Genomic DNA, 15932 nt, shown 5'->3' with positions numbered 1-15932 from the left:
GATCGATAAAAAGTTTTTTCTACTCCCGTCTGTAAAATACCTAATTACCCACCGATCTAACGTGCGGGAAGCGTCACTTTACCACGTCAGTTTGGTTTCCCATGAATCCGAGCCACTTCGGACATTTCCGGGATTTTACCGCACGGATGTTTTCGGAGATATTTCCCACGCTTTGATTTTCGACGTTTGTCAATTCTGACGGTCATGTCAGTGGATTATTCGTGTTGTTTTGCGAAAATGTACCCAAAAACTAACGGTCGTAGAAAAAGTATAGTATGCAACAAGTGCGGTAAACGGCATTGACTCACGAGTTTATTTGACACGAGCGGAGCGAGTTTTTAATAAACGAGTGCGTTAAAAAGTTTACCGAACTATTTTAATGCTGTATTAGTTAATAAAAAAGTGTTTCTTATGCAGACATTTTTAATAGTTTAAATAAGTTTATGCCACCTATCAGAGAAAAAAATTGGTGATGATTTGAAAATAAAAATAAAACGCTGTAGGGAATTTTTAAGGGCAAAAAAACATTACTAAGTCTAAAAAACTGCGAATTTTGCAATTTGTAAAAAAATGGGAGCCTAGAGAAATGGCTGAAACTATCCGATGTAATTTTTCTGCACACTGCTAAGCAATCTCATTCTCTCGGGGTCTCATAAACCTCCTGGATGCGAAATCGGGATCGCTTTCCATAAAATATAAAAGCCACCCCACACCCACCCCCATTGTGTAATGGAAGTTGGAAAATGGAATATCGGTACTTGCCTTTAAATAAGTTAATCGAGGAATTATAAAATTAAAATATCGAATAATAATGTCATAAGTAGAATAGGAATAGGTCAGTGCGCTTTGAAAACGATTGGGCCCTTATAGACAGTGTTGCTATTAAAATGACTTCCGTAATATTTTAATTTTCTCCTTCCGTTTTTAAGCAGATAAAAATGACGAATTTTGTATAATAGGTTGTGGAGTTTTGCTGTAACTTTAACTAAGCATTTATATATATTTTAGTTTAATTTAACAATTGTCAAAATAATGATGTATTTACATAACCTTTATGCATATTTCAATAAAATTTGTGATCGTTTTCCTTAACTGTGTACTCAGACCATTCGAATGGTTAATTCTAATGACAATTTTTGCAAACTGTGTGGCATTGGCTGTTTATACACCCTTTCCTAATGGCGATTCTAACACGACAAACGCGTATTTGGTAAGTAAATATAATCTAGGTGTTTTCTGCGTTGTCTTATTGATTTCTAGGGATAGTTTTAATCGTTTGTTCGCTCAACAATATTTCTACTTGATGCAGGTTTACTTTACCATAATTTATATTTTCGTTTACGAATTAATTGATTAGAATTCTTTTGGTCTAAATATACGCTTGTTACGAAGTGTTGACGTACTATTCAATGTTTCCTTTCTGAAAATTCGATACTGGGAAATATAAATAATAATAATGGCGTGGTTTTTGACAACATTATACGAATGAAGGTTATTTCTTTACCATTGGCGTGTTTGTATAAAACTTTTTCCTGTTGTACGAGGAAAACTTGTTTATATTTTAAGCGATTTAAATTTTCTCTTTAATTAGAAACTGAATATATGTGCGAAGGTGACATTGACGCTGATAACTGAAACAACGAAAAAGCTGATTTTTGTTTCTAAAAATGAAGTCACGTCGTAAAATAAATTTGTTTCTCGAAAACTGATCTTTGATTTTTAATTAATTGTTACATTTTTATCTCTGTGTGGAAGACCAAAAGTAATTCCGTAGACTCTATGCAGCATTTTTTTTTTCACTACTTTTGTAGCATTCGAATTTAATCAGACCTAACCAACTGTGAAAGTTCATAAAGTTCTAAGTATAGAGAAGGTTAAATCTTAATTGGAATATAAGACCTCTTAAACTTTAAACTGGTTTTGTGTAACTTTTATTGGCTATTTAAAAGCTTCAGATTATGTGACTAGAATGAGACCGGAATATAATAAAAAAAGCAAGGAAGCAGAAAAGTGTATTTTTGAGCATAATATTTCATTTGCCGTCTTTAAATTGATGCTACGCCTGACTCATTTCGAAATAGCGATAGAGCAATATATTGTACCGGGGCTGATTAATGCACAACGTTTGCACGGTATGGGGATTCGAATATTCCAAATCTAGTCTTTATTGGAATTCGCTGACTAATATTTTGCTTGCGAAGTTTTAGGTCGCTTAAAATATAAGCACATGAAATATAAATGGGATTATTATAGGAATTTGCAATTTTAGAGGAAAATTCGCGAAAAGGTCATTTTTAACGACAAAAGGTGTCGAATGTTTTAGGCAGCTGATATCCAAAACAATATGCCATTAACTCTAATGTCAGGCAGTAATCAGTTTCGAAGGTTCGAAATATGAATTGGGCGATTTTTCAAATGTCGCAGCACACCTACGTTTACCCGATCGTTATTAATGGGACGCAAAATGATACGACACTTTTATAACTTGTAAATAACACGAAAACTGACGTGGTATTTTTTTCAATTTTCCAGGAGAAGATCGAATATATATTTTTAGTGATATTCACCGCTGAATGTGTCATGAAAATAATCGCGTACGGATTTTTGATGCATCCAGGGGCGTATTTGCGCAATGGATGGAATTTACTCGACTTTACCATCGTAGTTATAGGGTGAGTATTGTTGTACAAAATAGAAAAACACGTCGTCGTTTGCTCTCATCTATTTAAATAGTCGTTTGGTATCGATTTTTGTCGCTTGTGACATACCACAGATGAAAATTACACAATGGTGGTGGACAAGAGCGGTGTTGTATTGTTTTTAAATGAAACGGACGAAACTGATCGAATAGATAGGCCTGTAATTTGCGCTTTGCGTGAAGCGAGTTTTCACTTGACGTTAACGGAATTTCCAACCAATGCGTGTTCCAAAGAATAAGTCTTATCTCCCGCAGAGTAGTCAAAGGAAAATATACATTTATTGGGAATAGCTTTTTGCGTTGTTAAACTGGTAACCAAGGCAGCTGCCAAAGAGACAAAATACGAAGCCCGTATTCATTTTCCCTTGTTTGTTTTGGTTTGACGTTTTGAATATAAAGGCCAATTTATTCCGGGATGATTATTATGAGGACCATCTAGCAGAGCGTCACATGTAAAGCAAATAGAGACAATCGTCTGAATAAAATGTTTTTCCCGGTAAGCCAAATCAAAACGTTGTTATTTTGGAATTTTTATATAACTTTCAAGAAGTAATCTACATATTTTTGTACGAATAAGCTGGGCATTGCTGGACGCTCCTGGAGGATCGATACCGTAACTATATAACCTAATAATTGCTGAAATAGGACTACGAAAATAATCAGAAGGAAATTAAATATTTCCGATTTAGCTAATACAGAGGAATATAGTAAAAAGGTATCTGCAATAGGATGTTGTGTTTTATGGGTCCGGATGTTGCTGAATGCTTCTGGAGGATCGATAGCTTAAGTATATAAGCTAATAACTGCTAAAATAAAACTACGAAAATAAACCCAAAAAATAGTCCCGATCTAGCTAATATAGAGGAATAAAGCAAAAATATATCTGCAATATGGTGTTGGGATGGGCAGTAATATCTCATCTTTGTTTCATGGGTCCTAAACTCTTTTTTGGTTATTTCGAGTGATTCAAATTCTGGTTCACCCTCCATTTTTTTTCAGTTCACCTACGCCATGTTTAAACAAAAGTAAAGAAAAATGCAATTGAACAGGGATTTTTTACATGGCATATTTTCAATTTGGGAAATTTGGCAATTCTTACGAATTGATAATTTATGCCAAATTTAAAATGCTCTATCTAAAATATTCTGTCCGGCAGTCCAGCATCTTCGATTGCCAGTTAGTACAACTAAAATTTCTTTAAACGTTGCCCTCAAAATTGTTCGGAAACCGTCTAGGTTTTTCCGTAAAAACATAAAAGCAATTAAAAATGTAAATGGAAAGCATTTAAAAATTAACATTCTAATTTCACCGAGTAAAGTAAAATTCCATGTAATTTTATTTCGGCAGTTATTTTTTATTCACAGTAGCACCCGTTCGTACTTATTCATATTCGCATTTATTAATTAAATCAGTGCAATAAATTTCGCTGCAAATAGTTTTTTCTTTGTTTTGGAAGCAGTTTGGTATCGTTGAAATGTCCGTGGCACTGTGTCACCCATACGGACAAATGTGTGCCCTACTCTGTTGTCCCATTATTAATTTACATTTACAGTTGAAATGAGGCAAACAATACAACGGAAACAATTCTTGCCGCTTATTTCATAAAGAGGACTTAATTTTACTTTAATTAAATCCGCATTTACAATTTGGTAAAGCTCTCGAGAGTTCCAAACAGATATTTAGCAAACAATCCAGTTACAAACTATTTTAAGTGGCACTGAACGCGAAAGCAGCTTAAAACAAGGAATTACTTGCAAGTGTCTTAAACCTCTGCTCTGATAATTTATTAGATTGATAACATTTAGTACATTGGTTCGTTATCATATTGCAGTGTATATAGAAAAGGAGTTCATTTATAAAGGTACCGAAAGGGATACTACTTAATTAAAATATGTTTAAAAGAAAAATGCCTCAAGAGGACAATTACTGGGTTTTTGATTCATTCTATTTTCATATTGGATGAATTTAAAATACTTTTAGCGGAAATTTTGAAAAATACGGAATTACTGGAAATTGGACAACTCTGAAAATGTCAGTGAATTTTCAACAATTTTCCAAAGTTTAGGGTAATTTATGTATTCAATTTTTTAAAAATGTGTTTTTTTTTTCGAAATAAAGTTATTGATAAATTGTGCTGGAAAATCAGACAATTTGCTCTTTATTTAGTTGCGCTAACCAAGCAATGCTAAACTAAAGTAGTTGTATGATACTACGTCCAGAGAAGCTTTGTTATTATTAAGTAATTATTGTAAAAAAAAAACAAAACTAAAACATATTAACCAACATGGTTTCCTTTTAAGTTTTCCTTTAATGTTTTTTTCTCGTTAATTATCTATTATTCAGTTTTTACGACATGGTGTATTTTCAAATCGGTATCGCATTTCTGGCAGTTAGGTATTATTATAGTATTATATTAGTTTCTAGTAGCATATTGCACAAAATGTAGATATCATTCGGAGGGAGAACATATTAAACTACCAAATGGCAAAAAGGTTTCGATGATAAACGTTAAAGGGAAACATGTTTTCGAAATTAATATCAATGTCGTCCACGTAAACGATACCGAAATGAATTTGTCCTGGAATTCTGGTAATGACAGATTTTTTTCTCCCGAAACGAATTTGCCTGGCAAAAGCAGAGTCGCGCAAAACTTGCGTTACACAATACGAAATGTTTTTATTACACATTTTTTATTGCCGTTTTATTGAACGGTTTCGCCGGACATTAAACGTCCCGATTTGCGCTTAAAGTTATAGCCATTGCCGACGCATTCCAAAGAAAATATTTGTTTTTTTGAGCGAATTGTAAAACAATACTATTTGTTGCAGCATGATAAGTACGGCTCTATCGTTTCTAACAAGGGATAGTTTTGACGTAAAAGCTCTGCGGGCGTTCAGAGTCTTGCGTCCTTTGAGACTGGTTTCTGGAGTTCCGAGTAAGTTTTACCAAGCCAATTTATAAAGGTTCAGATGTCCGAGCGATGGTAATTTACTTAACCACGTGCCAGACGGATAGGGCTGTAATTTAAATTGTATTTGTATTAACGTTACTAATGTAGTTTGTTTTGGTGATTACGGTTTGTAATTTGCTCGTTTATGTAAATGTATATGTTGACGCTATCTTTCGGCCATCTTCAAATTATTTCTTCAATCGATCAAATAATTACATTTTTTTTCAAAGAAACTTCCACAGGCTACTGTAATACTTTTTACGAAACTTCTGGATTCCTCCTGGGTGGGTTTATGCTGAGTCGACCTTGCTGACGTTTCGCCAATCATCCTGTTGGCTTCTTCAGGGCTTGATTGAAACTGGCTCGCATTTTACTCTGTACCTGATTATATATTGTTTGAGGAGGAGTTAAATTAGGGGCATAAACACCGTCTTGGATGACTGATTCCCATATTGGTGACAGATAAAGACCTGAGTCACGGTTAAGATTGTTAGGTTGTTTATAGCTTTCTATAGACTCTCGGATTTTTCGTTTTTAGAAGAATTGATTACATGCAAGAATTTTAGTTTTATCAAATAAAATTGTATGCCCGGTTTCATGAGTGTGTTCGGCAACAGCTGATGAGTTTATTTGTCTTAGTCGTAAGGCTCTGTCGTGTTCTTTGAGCCTACTTGATATTTTTCGTCCGGTCTCTCCAATGTATTCCTTACCGCATATGCATCCAATGCCGTAAACTCCTGGCATCTCAAATGGAATTTTGTCTTTGAAGGACCGAAGATATTGAGAAATTTTTGGACAAGTGGTAAATCTGGTGTTGACGTTATACTTCTTTAGAACTTTTGATATGTGGTCAGTGATGTTTTGAATGCAAGGAAGGACCACAGTGACCAGTGCTTTCGGCCTTATTGGAAGGTTGTGGTGAAGTGTATTTTTTGATGGAACGCTTAATATCTCTAATGTGGAAATTATTAGAGAGAAGAGTAGAAGTAAGGTGTTTTAATTCTGGGTTCAGTGATTCGGTCTGAGAGTTGATAAGCGATGATTTCTGGACCGGAAGGTATCGGTCTGTGTGCGTAGGTTTTCTGTAAACAAAATGACCCAATGTTAGGTCGGATTTTCTATTGATAAGAATATCTAAGAATGGGAGGTTGTTATTAGTTTCTATTTCAATGGTAAAACCTATGTTACGGTGTACAGAGTCTAAATCGTTGAAGCGTTTCCATAATTTTGGCATCCATAAATATATTTGCAATGACTGGTGATGGTGGAGAACCCATAGCTGTTTCCAAAATTTGTTCAACAGCTTGACCATTATAAAAAGAATATGTTCCAGACAAGCATTTTTCGATTAAGGTGAGAATTTGATATCTCTGAAGAAGCTAATAGTTTGATTGACGAAACGCAAGTTGGACTCAGCAAAAACCGACGCAGGAGAAATCCAGAAGTTTTGTAAAAAAATGAATTGAAATAAAGAAACTTGAAGGGCAAAACAATGACATGTTCCTTTCTTCTTTGACTTTTCATGTGTCCCAGTTTAATCAACACATTTTAGCCGATTATAAATATTTTTTGGCCTTAAACTACTGCGATTCCAATTCTGTCGACATTAAGACCGATCTTTTTTGAGTTTATCATCACTGTTTCCCAAACTGTTCACTAAACATCCATCAAAACGTGAGCTAGATACAAATACCATTGACCGCCAATTTATAACGCTCTAGTAGAGTTTCAAACCAACTCAGGGTTTTCCTTCAATACGATGTAGTATACAATCTCTAAGGCATTATTTATAGTACCAGTTCCTTCCTGTTCTTAGTATATTGATCAATTTAGTAATTGATCGAGTGAACTTAAGCAACGTAGACTAGTAGGCGTTTAACTGCCACCAAGCTTATTTGAGGATTTCACGTTCATGTTCATCATAAAGTCTCGATGAAGATCTTAACTCCTTCGAAGTAAATGTAGGTTCGGATAACTATTTTTCACTTTGATATGGGATATATTGTTACCACAAAGTTCACTGCTGAATACTAATCTTCTCAAAATTTGGAACGAAGTAGTGCCTGATAAGAATTAACTTTCATTTGAAAATATTATTCATCTGTCGCCTTCGATTTGACCGGAACTAACGTCACTTTTAAAGTTGATCACTGCTTAAATTTTATCGTTTTCATTTCTACCTGTCTATCGCTATCGCTGCTTCCCAAATGATCTTTTGTGATAGAACTTTATGTAGGTTTCTCTCTCTGATTATACCCCACAACGATTGGTGTAGCTAGTTGAATCTAGTGTTTGAATTATCTGATCTACAAGCAATATGGTTAGTTTACGCACTTAACAACAGCGTTTTACATTTTAAGAATTAAGAGGTAACTGGTTCGATTTGTATCCAAAATTAATGAAAACTAAAATCTCAAATTTGGATGAGCCTTTTGGTATTATTGCCCATTTAATTTCAGGTGTCGTCGGAATTAATGTGTTTTCGTTTGTTTTCAGGCTTGCAAGTTGTATTAAATTCTATTCTTCGCGCCATGGTGCCTTTATTACATATTGCCCTTTTAGTATTGTTTGTTATTATTATTTATGCGATTATCGGATTAGAGTTATTCTCAGGACAAATGCACAAGACTTGTTATACCAATAATAGTGACGGTAAGTTTTTTTTTAATTTCCTTGTTAAAGTTTTATTACAAATTAATCTTACGTAACATAAACACTTAAACCAGGAAACCAACCAATACTTTTGGAAAAATGGGAAATTTTAAAGTGAGATAATTTTTATTGGATTTTCACCGTGCTGACACTAAATTATTTTGATCTGCGATTCATCAATTTAATTCATACGATTGACATTTAAAAAGGAATTACGATCTATTTTCACACATTGCTTTAGTCACTTCCCCTAAATTTTGTTCCGGTTTTTCCTAGAAAAACGTACATCCTAAAGTTGGTGGTCTGCATTTAAAAATGTGTTTTAAGGTGTGATGGAAGCAATGGAAGATCCACACCCTTGTGGCGACGGATTTAATTGCCGCCAGATAGGGCCGAAATATGATTGCGGGTTTGAATACGAAGGTCCCAGCGCCGGCATTACAAATTTTGATAATTTTGGTTTAGCGATGTTGACCGTGTTTCAGTGTATTACTTTAGAAGGCTGGACCGACGTGCTTTATAATGTATTTACACCAATTACGGGGGTAAATAATTTCATTACAACTGACGTTACTTTTTAGATACAAGACGCACTAGGTAGAGAATGGCAATGGTCATATTTCGTGTCGATGGTTATATTAGGGGCATTTTTCGTAATGAACTTGATTCTTGGTGTTTTAAGCGGAGAGTTTTCCAAAGAAAGAGAAAAGGCGAAAGCCAGAGGCGATTTTCATAAGCTCCGGGAAAAGCAGCAGCTCGAAGAAGATCTGAGGGGCTATTTAGATTGGATAACGCAAGCGGAGGATATCGAACCAGAAGGGGAAGACCAACAAAACCAAGAAGTACGGAACACGATGACCAACGAAATGGCCTCCACGGATCAGTTAGGGGAGGAAGAGTTTCAGCAAGATTCGTGGTTTAGTAAAAAGAAGAAAGATTTTGACCGAGTTAATAGGAGGATGAGGAGGGCTTGCAGAAAAGCGGTGAAATCGCAAACCTTCTATTGGCTTATTATTGTTTTAGTATTTTTGAACACCGGCGTATTAGCGACGGAACATTACGACCAACCGCACTGGTTAGATGATTTTCAAGGTACGAGATTCAGTTCCCATTGAAAAAATGGAAAATTGACGATGCGTTTGCTTTCAGAATATACGAACATGTTTTTTATCGCCCTATTCACCCTAGAGATGTTGTTAAAAATGTACAGCTTAGGTTTCCAAGTAAGTCCTAATTTTCCGGTCCTTAGCGTTTACTGAAGTTATTCCGTTTTAGGGTTATTTCGTATCTTTATTTAATCGTTTCGATTGTTTCGTTGTTATCGGCAGCATAACTGAAATGGTTTTAACTCATACCAACGTTATGACTCCTTTAGGTATATCCGTGTTACGTTGCGTTAGATTATTGAGAGTATTTAAAGTTACAAAGTGAGTCGCACTCATCGTGATCTCGAATCGAATTTCGCCGGATTCTATTTTTTTCCAGATATTGGAGGTCGCTATCCAATTTGGTAGCGTCGTTGTTAAACTCTATCCAATCGATAGCATCTTTGTTACTTCTACTATTTTTGTTCATTGTTATCTTTGCCTTATTGGGAATGCAGGTTTTTGGCGGACGATTTAATAAGAAGTTCGAGGAAAAGAGCAGATACAATTTCGATAGCTTTTGGCAGAGTTTACTAACTGTTTTTCAGGTAATTATAATATATGTATATTTTGGCCAAATAGATCAAAATAGGTTAAAATGACAGTCCCCGATTAAATCAAATTGTTCTTTCAGATATTAACCGGCGAAGATTGGAACGTTGTTATGTATAATGGAATAGAGGCTTATGGCGGAGTCAAGGGTTTTGGTGCTTTAGCCTGTATATATTACATAATTCTCTTTATATGTGGCAACTGTATCCTTTTCGATTGAATTAAATTAAATTATTCTATATCGGTCTAGGTTGCCTTTAACTCTGCCGTTAGATATTCTGCTGAATGTGTTCTTGGCCATCGCCGTTGATAACTTAGCCGACGCGGAATCGTTAACAGCGATAGAGAAGGAAGAAGAGGAGCAGCAACAGCAGCAGCAGCAACAACAAGAGGAAAACACGTCGAAGAGTCCGTCTCCGAATCAGGAAGAAGAAGAAGAAGAAGAGGTCGAGGAGGAAGAAGAACACAGCATCGAAGAGGAAGAAATCGATGACGGTCAATATTCGGAAAGGTCGATAAAGGGCTTTGATGTAATTTTTACCATTACGCTTGATTGAATTCTAGATCTGGACACGACGAGGAAGCCGAATCCCACACAAAAATCGCAATCGAAGCCGAACAAGAGCAAAACGAGGGTAAGACTCAAACGATACCGTTTTATTTGCTCTTTATGAATATATAGGCGCAAGGCGAAATATATTTGTTGAGAATCACAAAACGACGAAGATCATTTTCAGAGGAGTATGACATAGACGACGACATGGTGGTCGTTCCGAAAGAGTCAGCTAGACCTCGTCGACTCTCAGAAGTCACGATCGTAAAGAAAGTCCGACCGATACCGAAAGGCAGTGCTTTCTTTATTTTTTCTTATAAAAACAGGTACGCCTCTGCGAACGGGGCATAGCTGCAGAATCGGAATTTTTCGTGAACTTATTTTGATCGAATCGCGTTAATCAGTGATTCCAAATGCCCCAGAAATGATTCGTTTAGAACCTTTTATAGGCGCATTAGATGTTTGTGCGATTCTAGGTGGAAGCGGCGGGGCAGTAGCGGAGAAGCGGAGAACTTCGTCAGCAGCGGTAGCAGCTTTAGTTTTTCTAAATTTATTTCCGAACGAATCACGGGCTGGAATCGTAACCGAGTACTTCTGCAGCTATGTTAAACCCATACACATTGTAACGAGTGCGGTTGTGTAATATTACAGATGGAGTTGTCGATAACGGGGTTGGGGCGCGACCACGGCGCATGTCCGAAATAAAACAAACCTCGCAGAAACTTCCAATACCACCAGCAACTTCCTTCTTCGTATTTTCTCCTACGAACAGGTGAAATGTGGTAGACAGTGTTTGCTTGCAACCCGTACCGACACTGTAATGTGGTTCTGCACTGGTTTCTTTTGTTATTTTATGGTGCCCCCCTTCTCCCACCCAGCTCGAGTAGTTGTTTTTTTTACTTTGAATTTTAGCCCTATAGTGTGTTTCGATTGAATCGCCAGTGAGACATCTTATTTTTGGTTTTTCGTTTGGATTTTGGAAAAGAATGTGTAGCTGTCATAAAGTATATTATACGGAATTGTGGTATCACCAAGCCCGTTCGCTCAGTCAAAAACGTAACGACGGTTTTCCTTTCAAGGTTCAGGGTAATGTGCCACTGGTTGTGCAATCATTCGTACTTCGGAAATATAATTTTGGTTTGCATTCTGGCGTCGTCGGCGTTTTTAGCACTCGAAGACCCGATTCCGGAAAAAAACAGTACTAAAACCGAAGCAAGTACAAAAACATATTGACGCGGATTGCATTTTTCAAAACCATACGTTTTATTTTAGATATTGTTGAAGTTCGATTATATTTTCACGTTCATCTTTTCCGTCGAACTGCTACTAAAAACTATTTCTTACGGTTGCATCTTACACAAAGGTGCCTTCTTCAGGTCCGCGTTTAACGTTTTGGACCTGGTCGTCGTCTGCGTATCAGTCATGTCCATTGTCAACAGGTAAATTAATCGCGATGTTCAATTCCGTACTTTTTCTCATTCCGGCAACCGGCCCTTCCGCTTTAGATGTTTCGAATGAGCCCGTTAACTAAATCGCGCGATCGATGAAATTCAAATGGTTAAAACTTTATTCCAGAGCACGTGGCTGGCTCCCGACTTTCCGGTGACGGCTAAAGCCGGCTAAGTACGATGCGGCAGGCCTGATAGTTCGAACTGATCAGTCGGCTTAAAGGCCTGCGGCCGGATGTACCGTGCGTTCCATTTATCTTGATAACATTTTAATTGGCCGTAACTTTTTTGTTTTTAGAAACATGAAGGTAAACAAAATGTAGGGTTAGTAGCCAAATTTTTTGCAAGTGACGTATAAAACAAAACATCTCTGACATATACGCCTATATCATATTTTTTAATGTGTTTTTTATATATATGTGTTTAATAGAATATCTTAATCTGATTACAATGATGTAACACACTTTATATTTTAGTCCACTTGTTTTTGACAACTGAAAAAATGTTTGACGTATTAATAAAAAACGTTGATGGCTGAATAATCATTGTCCAAGTTGTTAAAATGGTTTTTCGCGAATTTAGCATCCGTGAAAGGAGTGATATGCTTCAAGTACGAGGTCTAACAATTAAGTAATGCGACAAAATTCAAAAATCGGTTAATCTTGAACTCGTCAGCCAACATTCGAATGGTTAGTCGCCGGTCTTCACGGCCATTTTTAAAATCAGGATGCCACCGAATCACCTGAGTACCACTCAGGGCATCCCTATCATACGCTTTAAGCACTTTTTCATAAGTTTCTGTCGCGGTTTCACTGAGTTTCGCACAAAATTACATGCATTTCTCGCACTTTATTACAAAACACTAACCAGCAGGCGAAGAAATGATCATACGAGGGTCATCAAGGTCTCAATCGAGAGAGTAGGGATCTGCTAGCCATCATAACGTTTTAAATGAAGAAAATAAGGCAAACATATTAGGATACTATGAAGCACATCCAGCTTCCTCTGTTACTATATGAAGAGGCCAGTATTTCTCGGGGATCAACTTACTCAAAAAAACTCAAAAACTAAGTGCAGAACAATGTCAAAGAAGGATGCAGTTTTGTTTGGATTTGTTAAATAGACATGAGATTAATAATTTTTTGAAAAACATTTTATGGACTGATGAAATTTCGTTCACTTCAAGAAAGGGTTGAAATAAACAAAATACGCTATATTGGTCTTTAAATGATCCTAGACAAATACACGAAATAAAAACCCAAGATTACCAATCGATTAATGTACGGTGTGGTGTCATAGATGGGTATATTTTGGGTCCGATATAGATCATTATTTGCAACTCTCAGAGCAAAAAATTGAACAATATGTAGAAGATTTACCTCGAAATATATCAGCGCTGATTATATGGCAGCAAGATGATGCCCTCACAATGTTGTGCAAGTTAAAAATTTTCTTAACACGGAATATCCAGGGGCTGGATAGGGAACGGTGAATGGATTGGCCATGGTAGCCCCGACTTAACTTTAATGGATTTTTTCTTTTGGGGACACGTAAAAAGTCACGTGCACAGAACTCCTTGTAATAATGTGCTGGAACTTCGACAAAGGATTTCAGAGGCAATCAGTCAGTTAAAAGACAACCCGGAAACGTTACTAAGTGTAAGACACCATCATACAATTAGAGTGTATGAGAAATGTGTTCAGGAAAATGGTGGTCACATACAGCAGTATTTAGAATAGTTAAAGTATGTTTTGCTTTAGTGTGCCTTGTCATTTTTAGTGTTTTTGTTCTGCTTTAATTAGTAAATAATTATTGTTGCTGCAGTCAGTCCCGGCACTTTTTTTAAATAAAATTTCCTATTTCTGCCGATTTGTCAAAAGCGAGTGGACTGAAATATAAAGTGTGTTATCATTGGAATCGGAATAAGATATTCCATTAAACACATATATAATATACAGGGTGTTCCATTTAAAAAATATGACGTAGGCTTATATGTCGGACAATATATAGTGTTTTGCTTTATACTTCAAAAACTTGGTTACTAACTAAATTAAATGTTATCAAGATAAATTGAACGCACGACACAGTGTGCCCATTTTTCGTTATTGTTTGCGGGGTATCTTTGTTATTAGAGAGATGCGGTTTTCGCAATACTGCGTTTTCGCGAAAAAAAAAAAGATGCCGTTGTCAAAACGATAGTAGCTGGCGGGAAAACCAAAAATTTGACCATTTTAGTTGACTTTTATTTTAAACATCCTGTATCGTAAAGGGATGAAAACGCAGAATACAGCGGCATACCCAGATGTAATATTTAAAATACTAGCTAACGTTTAAAGTTTTCAAAAATATAATTGTTTCAATATATTTTGTTAAATAAAGGTATATTTTAACTATTCCAAAAATATCTTGTCTTCTATCATAACTTTATTCCAGTTAACATGTTATTATTATTGTTATAAATTTTTTTGCCAAAAATTGGAATGAAATACAAAAATTAGTAATGTTAAACAAAATTGGACAAACTAATTTGCAGCAGCTACCAGAGATTTTTGGCATAATTGACGACTTCCTCTTTGGCCATTGAATCGAAAATTCAGCTGCGTACTTAGTTCTTTTTTTAAAGTATAAGTTTTGAGGTACAAGCCAAATCAAACGATATATAGATTTTTGAAATTAAATTGAACTTTTTATACGCTTTCAACAATTTTGTAATATTATAAAAATAACATTTACACTGAAATGTTCTTCCCTAAAATTATACAATATATTAAAAAAGTTCAGATTACTTTATTGTCATTCATCCTTTGTGATCAAAACATTTTAATGGCCTACTAACATTTACACAAGGTTTACTTATTTTCGTATTCAGTAATTTGCATTTTTTTGATAATAATAATAACAATATTCAGCCCTGACAATAACAATACGTTAAGCGAAATAAAATTAAATATAATAATATTACATAAGAATAAATTAGGATAAAATGTCAAAATATACGTTTATTTAAACAAATATATTTATAGTTTTAGATATTCATCAACTTTTTGCGCAAAGTATAGCAATGCGACAATATAAAAAAAGACACGTTAAAACCGTAAAGTATAATCATAACACCAGACACAAAGTAGTAACAGGTTACCTTCCTCAAACCAACACCTCACTAGGACAAAGATTCTTTTTGTACTTAAGCCAAAATATCCACAGTGAGCTACCGATTGAAATCAAAAATATAAATTCGTTAACTTTGTTAAAATCTCGACTAAACAAATGGCTGCTAAGTCAAGAGAGATAGAGAATTCATTCACTGCTAATGCAAAAATATGGCTAGCTTAAAAAGTACGACAAAAAAAATAAATTCTCGAATGTGTCAAACTATCCCCAGCAATGATAAAAACACAACCAAGAAAACGTATCCAGAACTACACTAAACTGTACCTGATCATGACAAACCAATGGCTAATAAATTTAATACAATTACATTCCAAAACAAGCTTGTTATTACAACATAATTTTATTTTCATTTTCATTATAGTTTCTCATTCAATTTGTTACCGTTCGATTTTTCATTATCCTTTTGACTTTTTCAATTTGTATTGATTTTCCCATATTTAATTACATGTATAATTTAGGTAGGTATTCGTTATTTTTCATTTTTTACTTTGAACTGAGGTGGCTTTTACTTGATGAAAATCCATTTATCAAAACAAATAAGAACTAAAAGTTCAGTTTTCAAGCCATTAAATATTTTTACATGACAATTGTTTCGACAACACCGTGTCTTTATCAAATGTATTTTATCATTTTACTCCCACTTCTATTAAATAAACTACAGTTTCCTTGGGTAATAACAATAAGGTTTGGCTAAATTTTGTTTTATTGATAACAAGCGGGATAAAGGATCCAAAAAAAAGTTAACTCTCGATTTTTCTTCTTA

At 35.2% G+C, this 15932-nt stretch overlaps 1 protein-coding gene across 9 annotated transcripts in view; it reads left to right on the top strand.

The window, feature by feature from the left end:
* Positions 1-15932, top strand: part of LOC132695886 (muscle calcium channel subunit alpha-1) — an 82845-nt gene that overhangs the window by 49128 nt on the left and 17785 nt on the right. For 6 of the 9 annotated variants that reach the window (XM_060660447.1, XM_060660448.1, XM_060660454.1 and 3 more), the window contains exons 3-17: positions 1105-1210; positions 2533-2672; positions 5527-5633; positions 8145-8300; positions 8628-8824; positions 8882-9392; positions 9450-9523; positions 9576-9727; positions 9786-9993; positions 10080-10200; positions 10271-10508; positions 10562-10632; positions 10735-10876; positions 11630-11762; positions 11823-11989. In XM_060660447.1, coding sequence (XP_060516430.1) covers positions 1105-1210; positions 2533-2672; positions 5527-5633; positions 8145-8300; positions 8628-8824; positions 8882-9392; positions 9450-9523; positions 9576-9727; positions 9786-9993; positions 10080-10200; positions 10271-10508; positions 10562-10632; positions 10735-10876; positions 11630-11762; positions 11823-11989 — 2523 coding nt within the window. Of the gene's footprint in view, positions 1-1104; positions 1211-2532; positions 2673-5526; positions 5634-8144; positions 8301-8627; positions 8825-8881; positions 9393-9449; positions 9524-9575; positions 9728-9785; positions 9994-10079; positions 10201-10270; positions 10509-10561; positions 10633-10734; positions 10877-11201; positions 11323-11629; positions 11763-11822; positions 11990-15932 lie in introns of all 9 variants that reach the window. The other 3 variants (XM_060660451.1, XM_060660449.1, XM_060660446.1) reach the window with 1 other exon arrangement.

This window comes from Cylas formicarius, unplaced genomic scaffold (assembly GCF_029955315.1).
Source record: "Cylas formicarius isolate icCylForm1 unplaced genomic scaffold, icCylForm1.1 PGA_scaffold_12__32_contigs__length_19106922, whole genome shotgun sequence".
Classification (NCBI taxonomy): domain Eukaryota; kingdom Metazoa; phylum Arthropoda; class Insecta; order Coleoptera; family Brentidae; genus Cylas; species Cylas formicarius.
Note: the sequence above shows the minus strand (reverse complement) of the source record. Positions and strands in the feature narration are given on the sequence as shown.